This window comes from Bos taurus, chromosome 2 (assembly GCF_002263795.3).
Source record: "Bos taurus isolate L1 Dominette 01449 registration number 42190680 breed Hereford chromosome 2, ARS-UCD2.0, whole genome shotgun sequence".
Classification (NCBI taxonomy): domain Eukaryota; kingdom Metazoa; phylum Chordata; class Mammalia; order Artiodactyla; family Bovidae; genus Bos; species Bos taurus.
In genome coordinates, this window is record NC_037329.1 from 31,567,764 (window position 1) to 31,583,505 (window position 15,742).

Consider the following 15,742-nt stretch of genomic DNA (forward strand, 5'->3'; position numbering starts at 1 on the left):
CTGTGTGAGTGTATGCAGGTATAAGGTAAAGGTTGGACAACACAATTTCTAGGAGGTAACCTGTATTTACTGATATTTACAGTGATGTTTCTTTTTTTTTTTTTTCCCTCGTCAACATATGCACTGTTTGAGTCTCATGGGAGATTGTGCTAACTTTATGATCAAATCAATAATAAAACCGATTTCTTTGTAATAAGAAAAACCTACCTTCAGAGCTTTGCCCGTTTTGAAATTCAATAGAACATCTTATACTTCTATATTACATTCACTCTGGTATAATAGTTATGTTTAAAGTTTAAGAAAATTGATTTGTCGTTTAAGTTGTAAAAGTATTTTAGAATTCTATCAAGAGTTAAGAGTTAGGAATTCCCTGGTGGTCCAGGGGTTAGGACTCCATGTTTTCACTGCAGGGTTCAGTTGTTGGTCAGCGAACTAAGGTCCTGAAAGTTGTGGTTTTAGCTTAAAAAAAAAAGTTAAAGCATGACCTTCAGTTAAATGGAAATTTAGTCATTAGGATAGAAATGATTAATCCATAGTAAATTAGGAAAACCTAATATCAATTATAAGGTATTATAATATTTTACAGCATTTATTGAGAGTGTCCAAATTGGAGAAGGATAATGGGAATCTGTGCCTAAAGAAGAAAAGAAAATTATATGAGTTTTAAGACAGTTTTAAGAGATTGCTTAAGTTCTCTCTAACCCAACCCCACCTTACATGGAAAATCGTATTATAAACAAACTAAAATCCAAAAGCTTCTAATAGAAACACTTACCAATGTCATTGAAGTTGAATCACTGTATTTCCATCCTTTGATTTAGTCTTTTTATTTTCCTAATTGTATTCTTCTCTTTTAACCAGAATATATTGATTTCAATGATCCACATCAGGTAATTCAACTGTGATTAATAAGTAATTTAGTAACTACTACAGTTCTAGTACTAAGTAAATCTATTGAATGCCATTCAATTCTGTTTTCTTCAGCTAAATTTACTTTTATTTTGAACCAGTGAATTCTGATCTGGATGTGAATTATGAGGGATTAACTATCTGGCATGGTTTTCAGCTTGACCCTGTCACTTTCACTAGTCAATTCTGTTTATGCACTAATTTTTTTTTCACAGACAATAAAATTCAGTGATGTACGTTGCTGTTAGAAGTGTAGTTTTTGCTGAAGGCAATCAGACTTACTGACTCTAACTAAAATAAATAATTGGAGATTTCTAATCACTAACCAAAGCATTTTTCCCATAGTAAGAAGAAACCTCTCTGCTTTCTTGTTTTGTAAATCCTCTGGACTTAAATATAATATGATCTCAACTCCTTTTGGAGAAGGAAATGGCAACCAACTCCAGTACTCTTGCCTGGAAATTCCTATGGACGGAGGAGCCTAGTGGGCTACAGTCCATGGGGTCATGAAAAGTCGGACACAGCCAAGCAACTTCACTTTCACTTTTCACTTGCATGCATTGGAGAAGGAAATGGCAACCCCCTCCAGTGCTCTTGCCTGGATATTCCCAGGGACGGGGGAGCCTGGTGGGCTGCCGTCTATGGGGTCGCACAGAGTCGGACACGACTGAAGTGACTTAGCAGCAGCAGCAGCAACTCCTTTTAAAAATTTCCATCATAATTTGAGCAAAGGAAATGTACCTTGGCTAGCTGGTAAAAACTAAAGACAGTTCTAAGCAGTTCTTTTATTTTAAATGTTTGCACTAAATGTATGAAATATTTCAGATTTATATACTTTAATACACCCCCCCCCCCCACTAAGATTTAACAAACTGGTATTAAACATTTAGCTTTTATTAAACTCCTTTAACGTCTGATGAAGGTATGATGAAGCTGCCTGAAGTGACTTACGGTGGAGTTTTACACACAGTGGAATTGGTTTGTAAAGTGGACTAAGCACAAGCTCCTGCAGTTGTTTGAGGTTGACTATAACTGAGACTGACTCTAGTAGGACTCCCAGCACCACCAGCACTAAAGAAAGGACCAGTCTTAAATACCTCCTTTTACCTATACTTTGTGCTCTAACCCCTAATTATAACTGGCATTGGCCTATTTACACTTTCACATACTTGAAAAGAGGAAAATTATGTGTCATAACATGAGCTACTATTTGTGGAGCCGGTCCCCTGTACCAGGTGCAGCACCCCGTGCCTGACACAGGTCATTTCACATGAGCATCCAACCCCAGTGAAGCAGGTACTGTTACTTGTCCCACTTTGTGGAGGAGGAAGCAGAAGGTTGCAGGGACAGTAAATGCTATGTTCTCCTGGTGCAAGCCCTGGCATTGACTCCAAAGCCCCTGTGTTTGGTAACCATTACATTGCCTCTCTTCCAGCTTGCAAACCCTCTGTAAACTTCTCTCCAATTAGACAGATTCACACTCAACATCCTGGGTAGCTCAACCCTGATGAATGAAAGAGGAGAACCACTGGGAGTCGATTAAGGAGCATATTCCTGAAGTGCGCAGAACAAAATGGGGCTGAAGAATACATAATGCCCTTCCTCACCCTTTTTTATTTCTTTAATATTTTATGTAGGAACTCATGTGTTTACTTAAATAACTGCGTTAGTTTAGTATGTCTACTTTTTAGAAAGTAGACGTACTACTTGTGTACTGGATACGTGTGTACTGGATCTGTTATTCTACAAGTATCCCAAGGCACATGCCAGTTTTCTTGGCTACAGTCTATTTAGAAATACCTAGGTCTTCTACCTTATATGCACTTTCTTTTTCTGCAGGTTTTTACCCAAGAGACATGTTTTCATATAGGATCCAGGGGTTCCTTCAGTTTAATCTTAATAGCGATATTTTAATTAACATGGAATAAGTCCAAGTTTGATTTTCTCTTGGCTGCTGCTTAGCTGATTAAAATTCTTTTCTAACAGCCTCTAAACACACACACACACAAATTTAAAAACTCTTGTGGCACTCTCTTATAGGACAACAAAAAATGTATATTAAGCTATTCTTTGAATGCTAATATCATTCATATCTCAAAATGAAAGTAATATTCCCATCACTAATTGAGGCTTATTTTTTAAACTCATCATTCTTAGTCCTTAAAAAATCCTGCCTGGTCCATCTTACAGCATCCGTTAAGTTTACATTTTTGTCATCAATTTAGTAAGCTCTTATCATTAATTATAGCATGGAATCAGTGATATAGTTAACATAAGTTGACCTGGTCACACGCAGTGATGATCATGTTCTCTTCAAAGGTCTTTGTTCTTAAGTCTGTACGACCCATGTGCTAGTCTAGAAACACAAGTCCATTTGCTTTCATTACACACCCGTACAATAGAGGAAGGGGGTAAATCTTACAGAATAAGGTTATAAAACATATGCTCCCTGCAAGACATTCATGGCTTTGCCCTTCTAACATGCATCCCCTCAACTGTCTTCACAAATGCTACTAAAAATAGTTCAACATTTGTGATGCTGAAATATGTATATTTTGATAAATTTTAAATTATTTATCCATAGAAATATAAATATCCTGTACAAAAAAAAAGTTAGCTTATTTTAAGACCTCTAGGATGATAAATGAAATACATGAGTTTATTTTTACTCTGTCTTTGAGTTATTCAGTCCATATAAATTTGTGAATCTCTGTATATACATTTCTCCCTTTTTTTTTATTTCTGTGCTATCTGCTTTATAATATTATAATCAAATTTTAAGAGCTCTAACTCTTAAACAGATATAGTTGTCTGAGAAATTCATGTTGTGACTGCTTTTGTCAGGTCATAGAAAAGACCAATAAATGACTGTGGCTGGGAACTTGACCTGAAGGGGAACACAAGTTGTTTTCAGATGACATGAGAGCAATCAGTCCAGAGATGGGAAACATGGCGTCAGCGTAGAATTAGGAGGACCAGATGAAGCCATGGCTTCATGCACTCACCAGTTACTTCCTGATCACCTACTGTGTTTCTTTTGATAAACTAGGTCTGTGATAGGAATGAGGCCTACTTGAATAGGGCTTTACAGAAGTAACCTCATCAAGAAATAAAATGACATTTTTACTGCTTTTGATATTTTAGATCAGTGTTTCAAAAAGTGAAGTGCCGCATTGTTTTAGGAGAATTTTTGGCCTTCTTCCTAACCGTCCCTAAATTTGTTACTTTTATAAGATGGCAAGTGAACATTTCCAAACACAGACACATCATCATAAGAAGGTTTTTATTTAAACTTTATGTTCTACTCAAAATGATATTTAAATACTCCTGATTTATCACTACGTTCCTTTCTCATCTCTTATCATCAAGGGCCTTTCTCCTAATTATTTAAAGGTCCAAGTAGCATATGGGTGAGGACCCACCCATATGCCCATCCAGGTGAGGTGTTTCAGGGGGTGACCCTCTGATTTAATCAGAATTGGCTTTAGTGACTCAGAATCAAAATCTGGGTTTGGGTGGCAGGTTCTAACTCATTTCATGCTGGATTTTGGAGACGTCTAAAGGGTTCTGTGGAGAAGGCAATGACACCCCACTCCAGTACTCTTGCCTGGAAAATACCATGGATGGAGGAGCCTGGTGGGCTGCAGTCCATGGGGTCGCTAGGAGTCGGACACGACTGAGCGACTTCACTTTCACTTTTCACTTTCATGCATTGGAGAAGGAAATGGCAACCCACTCCAGTGTTCTTGCCTGGAGAATCCCAGGGACAGGGGAGCCTGGTGGGCTGCCATCTATGGGGTCGCGCAGAGTTGGACATGACTGAAGCGACTTAGCAGCATCAAAGGGTTCTGTAGAAGGGACCAGAGTAATGAGAGGAGAGGAGATTGATGGTTGCAGCTATTTATCAACTGGTACAGAAGTCTAGTGTTTCAGTTACTGATAAGGTCAGCCTGGTGCCACCCTGTCTGACCCCTTGTTAAGATGACTTAACCTTAGTGAGAGGTGTGTTCCGCCAAGTGCCTGCCACTGTGGACCAGACCCTGCTTCTGTCCCTGTGAGATGATCTGCCTTCCACTTTGGTACCTAACAGAGCAGGCACTGACAACAGCTGACTCAAAATTTTCTCTGGGAGGGCAAGCTTTCTTCCTTCTCTGACGGAAATATGACAATATTTCAAAAGAGTAATTGGCTGAACTTTTTGTGGTGTGTAGCAAAACATAATGACTAATAAACATCTTATGAACTATACTGCTTTCCTTAGCTGTACTTACATTGTCTCATAAGATTGGAATGGCCCAAGCTTTACATACTCTCCAAATTTGTCAAGAGCCTCTATTTGCAAATGAAGAAGGCAATTTTTGGTCCATTTCTCTCATTCATTCAACAAATATTTATCGGGAAACTTCTATGAACCAGACATTGTTCTGGAGATACAGCAGTGAGCAAAATAGGAGGAAAAAACATCCTGACCCTGAGTCAAACCTGGTGGAAGCAACAATAAACAAGGTAAACAGGCCAATCCTGTAGTCTGTTAGAGAAAGATTAAACATTGACAGTAAATATCCCAGGTGGCACTAGTGGTAAAGAACCCACCTGCCGATGCAGAGTACGCAAGAGATGTGGGTTCAGTCCCTGAGTCGGGAAGACCCCCTGCAATAGGAAATGGCAACCCACCACAGTATTCTTGCCTGGAGAATCCCATGGACAGAGGAGCCTGGCAGGCTATAGTCCATAGGGTTGCAAAGAGTCAGACACAACTGAATTGGCTTAGCACAAGCACATAAATCAAGCTAGGAAGAGAGATTGTGTGTGGGTGGGTGGGTGGGGGGAGGGAGTCAAGGAGGAGCTCACTGAGAAGTGACACTTGAGAAATGACCTGAAGAAAATGAAAGGGTAAGATGTTAAGTTACAAAAAGAGCATTCCTGGGATAGGGAACAGCAAGGGCAACCATCCTGAGGTGAGAACACTCCTTCTGGCACATTCGAGGAGCAGCGCGAAGGCCAGTGTGGCTCACTCCGCTCCACACTTGGAGAAGGAGGTCAGAAAGATCTAGGTGCTGGGTCACTGATAACCTTAGAAGTCATTACAAGGACTTTGGCTTTTCTGTATCACTTGGGAAATTATTAGGGGGTTTTGAACAAAGTGCTTTCACCTGATTTTTTTTAAGATTTATTTATGGCTGTGCTCGGTCTTCAGTTGCTGCATATGGGCCTTTTCCAGTTGGGTTGAGGGTGGGCTACTCTTGGCTGTAGTGTGTGGGCTTCTCATTGCAGTGGTTTCTCTTGTGTCAGAGCGTGGGCTCTAGGCATGCAGGCTTTGGTAGTTGTGGCACAGGGTTCAGTAGTTGCAGCTCACGGGCTCTATAGCACTGGTTCAGTAGTTGTGGCATGCAGGCTTAGTTGTTACCTGGCATGTGGGATCTTCCCAGATCAGGGATTGAACTGGTGTCTCCTGCTTTAACCAGGCAGATTCTTTACCATTGAGCCTCCAGGGAAGCCCCTTGATTTTTGTCTCAACAGGCACCTTTGCTGCTATGTTGCGGAAGGACTGTAGGGAAGCAGTGTGGAAGAAGCAATCCAGGTAGAAGGTTCTTAGTGGTGACTCAGACTCTGTGGTAGCAGTCGAACCTGATGAGCCAACAGGATGGACTTGATATGCAGTGTGAGAGACGGGATAAGGAAGCATGACTCCACAAGTTCTGGCCTAAACAAATGGAAGAATGACTTGCTTTTTATTGAAACAGGGAAGACTGTGAGAACAGGATTATTTTTAATGGGGGAGATGAAAGGAGGGATTATCAGGATCGTAGTTTTAGACATGCTGAGTTTGAAATGGGCTTTGATACTAAATGAAGATCAGACAGAAGTCCAGGAATGGGGACATAGTTTGGAATCACCAACATATAAATAATACAAATATTTATTTATATAAATATAGAAAATATGTATACAAGGTCCAAGACCTGTAAATAATATAAATAATACAGAAAACCTAGAGATAGTGGAGATTACTAAGAGTGACCATAGATATTAAAGAGAATATGTCCAAGGACTAGATGAAAAGGAACACACACAGAAATAGAAAGTTAGATGTATGCAGAATAAGGATATAGTATTCTGGATGTAAGAAAAAAGAGACTTTAGAGGATGGTCAGCTATGTAATGCTGCTAATATGTCCAATAAGTGAGCTCATGTGAAGAGTTGACTCATTGGAAAAGACTCTGATGCTGGGAGGGATTGGGGGCAGCAGGAGAAGGGGATGACAGAGGATGAGATGGCTGGATGGCATCACTGACTCGATGGACGTGAGTTTGGGTGAACTCCGGGAGTTGATGATGGATAGGGAGGCCTGGCGTGCTGCAGTTCATGGGGTCGCAGAGTCAGACACGACTGAGTGACTGAACTGAAGAAGTAACCTCTGATTTAGTCAGGGAGGAGGTCATTGATGACTTTCATAGTATAAAGTAAAAACTCAGTTTTCTACCAATGTAGGGAAAACCCAGTTCTTTCCTACTATGTGTTTCTTCCCTGAGTCTTCTCTGCTACTCACACAAAACATTTCACTTCTGCTCACCAGATGTGTGGCAGGAACCAGGGCCCAAGACCAATATTAGAACAAGAGATGATTCTAGTGTTCTTGTCAGTTAGGAAAGTTCAAGGGTTTTAGGAGCTCTGTGCCAGCAACAGGGACAGAGACCTTTATGTATTTCTATTATCTCACAGACAGGAATAGTTTTAATGGATCAAAGATTGAGAGAAGTCTGATTGGAGGGGTTCAAGTGGCAGATGAGAAATGGGAGAAAAAAATTATAAATAACTCTTTTAAGCAGGTTTGTTGTAAAGGGCAAGAGCAAGATGACATGGCGATGGGCCGGGAGGCAGTGGCCAGCCTGCTGACAGTCACATGCTGTGAGTGTGAGCGTCAGCTGGGTATAGAGTCAAGGACCTCAGATGACCTTGCTTTTGGTAAACATATAGATTTTTGAAATGTTTGTCATTGATGTATTGTGCTAACAAGAGAAAGATCAAGCCAGTCTCAATGTACAAATATTCTTTCCTTTTTCACTTCTGACTTTACTCCAGTAGTTTCCTCTAGATTTTTCTTTGGAAGCTAGTTTTTATGAGTCATGTACATTTTAATTAGTTGTTTATATGCCTGCCTCCCATTCTAGCCTGACTTTCTTGAGAAGAACCATGTTTTATTTTTCTTTACATATCCATTTCTGGCACATTGCAGTTACTCTGTAAATGCTTCCTGACTGGTAAGCTCCATGTTGGCATGTGATGTGTTTGAATGGAAAGGTCAGTGTCTTCCTAAAGCCTGCTGTTCATTTTTGAATGGAAATTCCATTTGGTTGTTTTGTTTTCTATAGAGTTCCTATGGAGAAGGCAGGGTGAGGACGGGTTCTCTGCAGCTCAGCAGCACATCTGCTGGGAATTCATCTTTGAAAAGGACAAAGCGAAAAGCACCTTCCCCGCCCTCGAAAACAGTCCTGCTGCAAAGCGATGAGAACAGTCATGTGACTGGTAATGTTAATTTTCCAATTAACATTAATTTGTGCTGTATTTTCTTTAGACAACAGATATGATATGTTACAAATCATGTCTTTTTATTAAATAATAATAGTTCTTAAACTTAACTTTTAATTAATTGATTTTAATAGTAATACTTAGATAGTCCCTGATTATTCTCACCACCTTTGAAAAATCTGCAACCTAACAAAGTGTAAAGCTGTATAGCTCCATGATCCTAAAATGAGCATATTATAATTTATGAGTCTATTAAGAAGATACTATCTTTCCAGGACTGACTACATGTAGGATTGGGAATCTAACCAGATTTAGCTGTATCAGAGCTAGACAAGTAAAGTGGTTTCTAACGAGGTTAGGGCTATTTCTTTCTGAATTATATAAACGTCACTAAGTTAAGCTAGTAAGGAATCGTTTCATTGGTGAACATGACCTGCCTGCTTATAGGTTATGTCTCTTCTGTCCTCTAGCCACGCAGTCAGTACCTGCAGTTCCTACCGACAGTGGTGTAGAAGTGAGCTCTTCTGAGGGCCTGTCCAGCCCAGGTATGACACCTCTGTTCCTCATCTTGTAACCACTGAGAAAGAACTTCCAGTGAGTTGGGGAATGAAGTTAGAAGCTACTTGTAATGCTCTGTACATGAAGGAGATACAGATACTTTGACTCCATTTCCCACCAGGGAGGGGCTTCCCTGGTAGCTCAGTTGATCGAGTCTGCCCGCAGTGCGCAAGATATGGGTTCAGTCTCTAGTCGGGAAGATCAGAGAAGGAAATGGCAACTCATTCCAGTATCCTTACCTGGAAAATTCCATGGACAGAGGAGCCTGGTGGCTATAGTCCATGGGGTCACAGAGAATTGGATATGACTGAGTGGCTAACACCCACATTATACAGTATGAAATGAAAAATATTCCCCTCCTGAGCTCAGAGCATGAAATACAGCAATCAGAATTTTAATTCTGTGATGGTGACAAATATAATTTCTTCCAAAATGCTTTTCGGTCTCTGTTTGCTTAATTCTATTTTCTAAGTGCCATCACCACAGATTTTACTTCTTTGGCAGAAGCCTCCCTCGGCCCTGGGAATGAACAGTGCGCTGTGTCCCAGCTGCCCGCCGAAGCCCCTGTCTCGGGGTGCCCTGGAACGCCTGAGGCTGCTGCCACATCTCTGCCCTGTAAGTTACCTGGCCTTTCCTCAGTGGCTAAAAATGAAAGTGAAAATAATTCATGTAACAACCACAATAGTGTCGGATACAGTGAGCATTTTTCTGAATAAATGAATTTTTTTTTAAAGTTCACAAGAATAGCTTTAATCTAATACAATTCTGTTTTAGCAAAGGGTAGTGTTTGTCAAACAATTTTGCCCTTTTGACTATTTCCAGGAAAAATATACAAGATGTCCCAAAAGGCTTAGTGAAATTTTAAGCTTTAATAACATAAGATGCCACAAACTATGTTTATTTGAATTTCTTTTATACAATTGAATTTTGTGAATTTTAAATATTTTAAATTTTATTTTTGTTTCAATTTTGTAACCTTTAGAAGGATTGAAAAAATTATGATAAATATATTCAAATTATAGAAGTAAATTTCAATAATTACACTTTCAAATGATATTTTTGTAAATTTTTTTTTAAAACACACTTTGGGAGTTGTTGTATCTTCAAACTACACTAAAGGTTTGGATATTCTGTTCTTTGAAAGTGAATTGTCTTCCCTTAGAATATATGAAGCTGAAATATGATAGTTGCGATATAACATCTGTGAAAAGTATTCATTGTTCACAGCCCCCACCTCATTTTGTTATAATCGTTGTTATTGTTGTAGTTCTAAAATTTGGTCATTTGACCATAGTATGAGTAAACAAACTTGATTTAATATTTTTTAAAGCTTGGGAAAATCTGTACTAATCAAATAACAAAGTGTGAAAGTGCTCTTGGATGATTAGAATTTTTTTTAAAAGAATCACAGCCTTTTCTAAGACTTTTAATGACAGGAATGAATTTATTTAAGAAAGCCTACATAATGCTTGGGCTTCCCAAGTAGCACAACGGTGAATCTGCCTGCCAGTGTAGGAGATGCAGGGTTCAATCCCTGGGTTGGGAAGATCCCCTGGAGTAGCAAATGGCAACTCACTCCAGTATTCTTGCCTGGTGAATTCTATGGACAGAGGAGCCTGGTGGGCTACAGTTCATGGGCTCACAAAAAGTCAGACACAACTGAGCATGCACACATATAATGCTTATAACTACTAAGTATAAGTAGCTCAGACGGTAAAGCATCTGCCTACAATGTGGGAGACCTGGGTTCCATCCCTGGGTCGGGAAGATCCCCTGGAGAAGGAAATGGCAACCCACTCCAGTATTCTTGCCTGGAAAATCCCATGGACTGAGGAGCCTGGTAGGCTACAGTCCATGGGGTAGCAAAGAGTTGGACACGACTGAACGACTTCACTTCATAAAACCCCAGAAAAATAATTTGAAAAGACTTTTGAAACATGTGACTCATTCTTCATACTTTAGGACCAGTTTCTCAGTGAGGACCTCATGCTTAAAATTGTGTATCTATATAAAATACTTGTGATTGTGAAGAGAGAAATAGGGAGAAAGATCAATAATTTGCTAAATGTTACCTCGGTTGATTTCAAAAGAGCTTAGCATATATCAAGGAGCCATCTATAAAACAACTTGCATCTAAACCGTAATGGCCATTAAGTTTTCCTGGATACATTTTTAAAATTATGTAAATACGTTCTTACTATATAGATGTCATATCTATATAATTACTTTAAAGGCAGAATATTGTACATTGGCATCAAAATAACTATTTCATGTCACAATAAAGACTTGGATGTATAAGTATGGGCACATATTTATATATATAAGTTTACTTAGAGTCAAATTATTTTTTCTTAGTAATCTACTTTTCAATTTATAACAAAAATGTTGTTAAAATTCCCCATATTTATTAAAAATCACAAATGGCATACTACTGTCTATATGCTTAAAGACAAATACATTTTAAGTATTTCAAATATTCTTCAAATATATTAAACTTTTTGTTAAATTTTGTAGATGTGCAGATCACTACAATTCAATGCTATACTACTTTTTTTCCCTCCCTCAATTGGGGCAAAATTAAACTTTGTTCAGCTGCTATTGTGTGGGTGGAGGTACTGAATTATATTCAAATAAGCAGAGATCCAAAACTTCATTCTTTGGTTTAAATATACTTTCAGAACTAGTGTGGACACTAACCACTTAGGATGGCTCCTTGTCTTTTACCCTGTTGGCCATTTGTTGTTAGAAATAATAATAAAACCATTTTATTCAACAAAATATTAACCACAGCTATTGAAAAGAATCATACACACACATACATATTGATATGGGACAACCTTTAAGATACAGTTGAGTGGAGAAACAAAAGTTGAAAACATCAGATACATGATGGTTCCATTTATATTAAATAAACCAACAAGAAAAAGAGAAGGAAATATATGTGTATCTGCTTAAAAGGTATATGCTCATTATACTTTGATAATATAGAGAAAAGATTTAATGGAAGTTGCCTCTGAGAATCAAACTCAATAGGAATTAAAATCAATTTTCACAGCATAATGCTTATTCTATTATCTTAAAAATTATATTAAGCATCTAAGTAAGTGGCTTTTAACTTTGGTTACACACTAGAATCACCCAAAGAATCTTAAAAATTCTTGGTCCTGTCCTTTAGAGATTCCAATTTAACAGATGTACAGTAGAGGTGAGCATCAGTGTTTTTAAAGGATGCTCAGACAATTCTCAATCACAGTACTCATCACTACTGAGTCACACTTTATAATTACACTTATAGACTATCTAAAAATTTGTGTTCTTTTTGTTTACATTTAATGCTATTGGATCAAGGTAAAAGTCATTTAAATTGAAAGACACATTCTTAAATGAAATATATAACTTGAAGTTTATAAGCTTAAGTAACCATTTTTTCTACCACAAAGAAAACCTAGAGCGATAGCATATTTTTAGAAATGCATGTCTGAGATAATCTGATTATACATTAACATAATTATTCACCATTAGACAAGTATTTTACTATTAGCTTTGAATCAGAATTTAAAAGAGTCCAGCTAATTATTATTTTAAAAATTCCTTCCTTGCCAGAATTGCATTGGATAAATGAGACAAATTATTATTTAGGATTATATCTTCATTTCTTTGTAGCTGGAATAAGCTCTGATTATAGCCTTGAAGAGATAGATGAAAAGGAAGAACTGAGTGAAATGCCTAAAGATGAGGCTGAAAATACTTCTCTGAAGTCACAAGACATTCCTACTGTATCTACTGATATAATAAATACACTGAAAAATGATCCTCACTCAGGCCCTGGCAGTGCTACTGGAGAGTCCTCACAAAACTCCAAAGAAGAAAAACAAGGAACTAGAAACACAGATGAACAGTAAGTAGTCCATACGCCAGAAGTGGTGGCGGTGCTTTGTTTAACTGATAGTAGTCTTCTGAAATACAGAAATGATATTTTAAACACAAGTGAAGTCATTTCTTTAGTTTATACTTTATCCCTTTTACCATCATTAAAAAAAACTTTATTCATAGAGTATCTATTTACATGTGATTGGTTTTAAATAAAATCAAATCCAATGGTTTTGGTGTCCCTGTGCCAGATAAACCACAACATGTACTTATTTTGTATGAGTATGATTAGCATTTTTGTTTCTGTTGTGTTTGTTTTGCCTGTTACCTATTTGGCCAAAATGAAATATATGATCTCAATTTGCACCAATACTCCTAAAGAACTTTTACTGACTGGTTTATAAAACAATTCTGCATATTAGAATATGATGTTAAGCCACTAATCATTTTTACAGTCAATTTTGTGAAGCAGAGAATGCACTTTCCCCTTGGTTCTAGAAATAGAAAGTCATAATAAAGTACACTTACATTCTGTTAGAAATACCACACTATGAATAAAGATGAAATCAAGAACGTAAAATAAACCATTTTATCAAAGTTTTACTATAATTTGCATGAGATTGTCTCCAAATTAAACTCCTCTATCATTAAAAAAAAAAAAAACACCCAGTGAAGTTAATTCACATTCTGACTTGTCACAAGGTGACCTTGCCAGATGTAAGGGAAATGTCTATGAAAGTAAATTTCATTTAGCTCCTTTTTCTTTAAAAGATAATAATTGATAATAAGAAAAAGATACTCTCTTGGGGAAACTGTCCATCCTACCAAGCTTCTACTATCTTGCTTTGTTACAGGGCCACATATGAAAGCTAATGTTTTATAGCACCATTTCCTCTTAGCTTTATTTTTTCTTTGCTATTAAATTTCCAGTATTTGGCAGAAAAAGATGATTGTTCCAGTCTGTCTTTGGAAATTATTGCCTGTTTTATTGTTGTGTGAGTGTGTGTTTGAATAGTCTCATATATAACATACAATATCATTTTTACAGAAGGCTACACATTATGGTATGTAATTCAAGCGACAAAGAGACGGTAGTTGACAGTGTAAGAAACCTGAAGTCACTGGACCCAAACCAAGAGAGAGGTGAGCTCCATAAGCACTAGTAGCTAACACTTTCATAGCACATACTGTATGCCAAGGACCTTTCTTAAACACTTTATATTAGCTCATTTAATCTTGTATACTAACTCATTAATGGGTATTGTTACTTTAGTCCCATTTTACAGACGACTGATCCACAAAGATATTACATAACTCACCTGAGGTCCCACAGTAAATGGTAGACCTCAGATTTGAACTCAGGCAGTATGTGTTCAATATGTATTGATTCCAAAATTTGCTTCTCACTACCATGTCTTGTGATGATGATGTTGTTAAATCTTAGAGGTTATCTAACTTAGCTCTGAATCTTACCAATGTATACTCTATGCATACTTATGATCTACTTCTTTTTCCTTCTACTGACTCCCTAACTCAAGCCTGTTTTATTTCATAGTCAAGTTGATATACCTTGGGTAAAACTTGTCTGCCTGATATTTCAGGCTCAAGCCATCTAATCATGTAATAGTTTACCAGTATTTCCTACTCCTCCCCCCATACCTCCAAATCAAGATAGTTTATTCTTTCTCATGGCATATATATTTCACTCAGTTCTATCATTAGAACTATGGTTATTTTATTATTATCTTTGTTTGGAAAATAATCTTCACCCATTCAACTATTATCCAAATCCTGCCACTTCACTTATTCTGTTGCTTGACTGCCGGAAGCCATGTAGTTCTGTGTCTCGACTACTTGACTAGATTGGACAGTCTTCGATCAGAGAAATTATATCTGATACTTTGTTTGAATTTCTTATGGAACCTAGCAGAATACTGAGATAACAGTTAAAATATATAGTTAGGATTGAATTTCAGAAAAAAGAAACTATACAAATCAGAATTGCAGTGAATACACAATGGTATTTAAAGGGGATATGAAGGAAATGGCTTATTCTCAAATCCAACCTATTATGTTAGTACATAAAACTAGGTTAAGATCCATAGAAAACATAGAGAGAGATATATGCTGCTGCTGCTAAGTCACGTCAGTTGTGTCCGACTCTGCGACCCCATAGACGGCAGCCCATGAGGCTCCCATCCCTGGGATTCTCCAGGCAAGAACACTGGAGTGGGTTGCCATTTCCTTCTCCAGTGCATGAAAGTGAAAAGTGAAAGTGAAGTCGCTCAGTCATTTCTGACTCTTCGCGACCCCATGGGCTGTAGCCTACCAGGCTCCTCTGTCCATGGGATTTCCCAGGCAAGAGTACTGGAGTGGGTTGCTATTGCCTTCTCCGGAGATACATAGATACATATATAAATTCAATAGGTATTGGATTATCCCAATGTCACAAACAAGATAGACAGCTGTATATAGATATGACACTTTATACATGTGGTATGTGTTGGTTAATTTGAATATGAATGTCTTTGATTCATTGTCCTTATGGTCAATAACCTCCTGAGATACAAGTGTACAACTTATATACTTGTATATAATTTCCCCATTTTTTCTTCTTGATGCAGCTTTTTAACAACATATATTATGATGGCAATAGCATTTCTATTGAGATGTGATTTAAAAGCTGCTTACTGTTTAAAATCATAGTAAAATTAAATCATTTTTGCAAAGATCTGGGTATCATATTAGTATTAGGGTCCCAAGCACATTTCTGTAATATACTTATTTTGATTTGCACTTGATTTACAATGACCACTATCAACTCTGGGTGGTTTTTAAAATAATTTGTTATCCTTAGAACTAATTTTATTCTGC

The 15,742-nt window shown here is 37.6% G+C and overlaps 1 protein-coding gene across 5 annotated transcripts in view; it reads left to right on the forward strand.

Moving 5' to 3' along the window:
* The window catches only part of COBLL1 (cordon-bleu WH2 repeat protein like 1), a 167,905-nt gene that overhangs the window by 137,825 nt on the left and 14,338 nt on the right, over window positions 1-15,742 (forward strand). For all 5 annotated transcript variants that reach the window (XM_059878204.1, XM_059878197.1, XM_059878199.1 and 2 more), the window contains 5 exons: window positions 8,284-8,437; window positions 8,911-8,985; window positions 9,503-9,613; window positions 12,662-12,896; window positions 13,917-14,011. In XM_059878204.1, coding sequence (XP_059734187.1) covers window positions 8,284-8,437; window positions 8,911-8,985; window positions 9,503-9,613; window positions 12,662-12,896; window positions 13,917-14,011 — 670 coding nt within the window. The remainder of the gene's footprint in view (window positions 1-8,283; window positions 8,438-8,910; window positions 8,986-9,502; window positions 9,614-12,661; window positions 12,897-13,916; window positions 14,012-15,742) is intronic.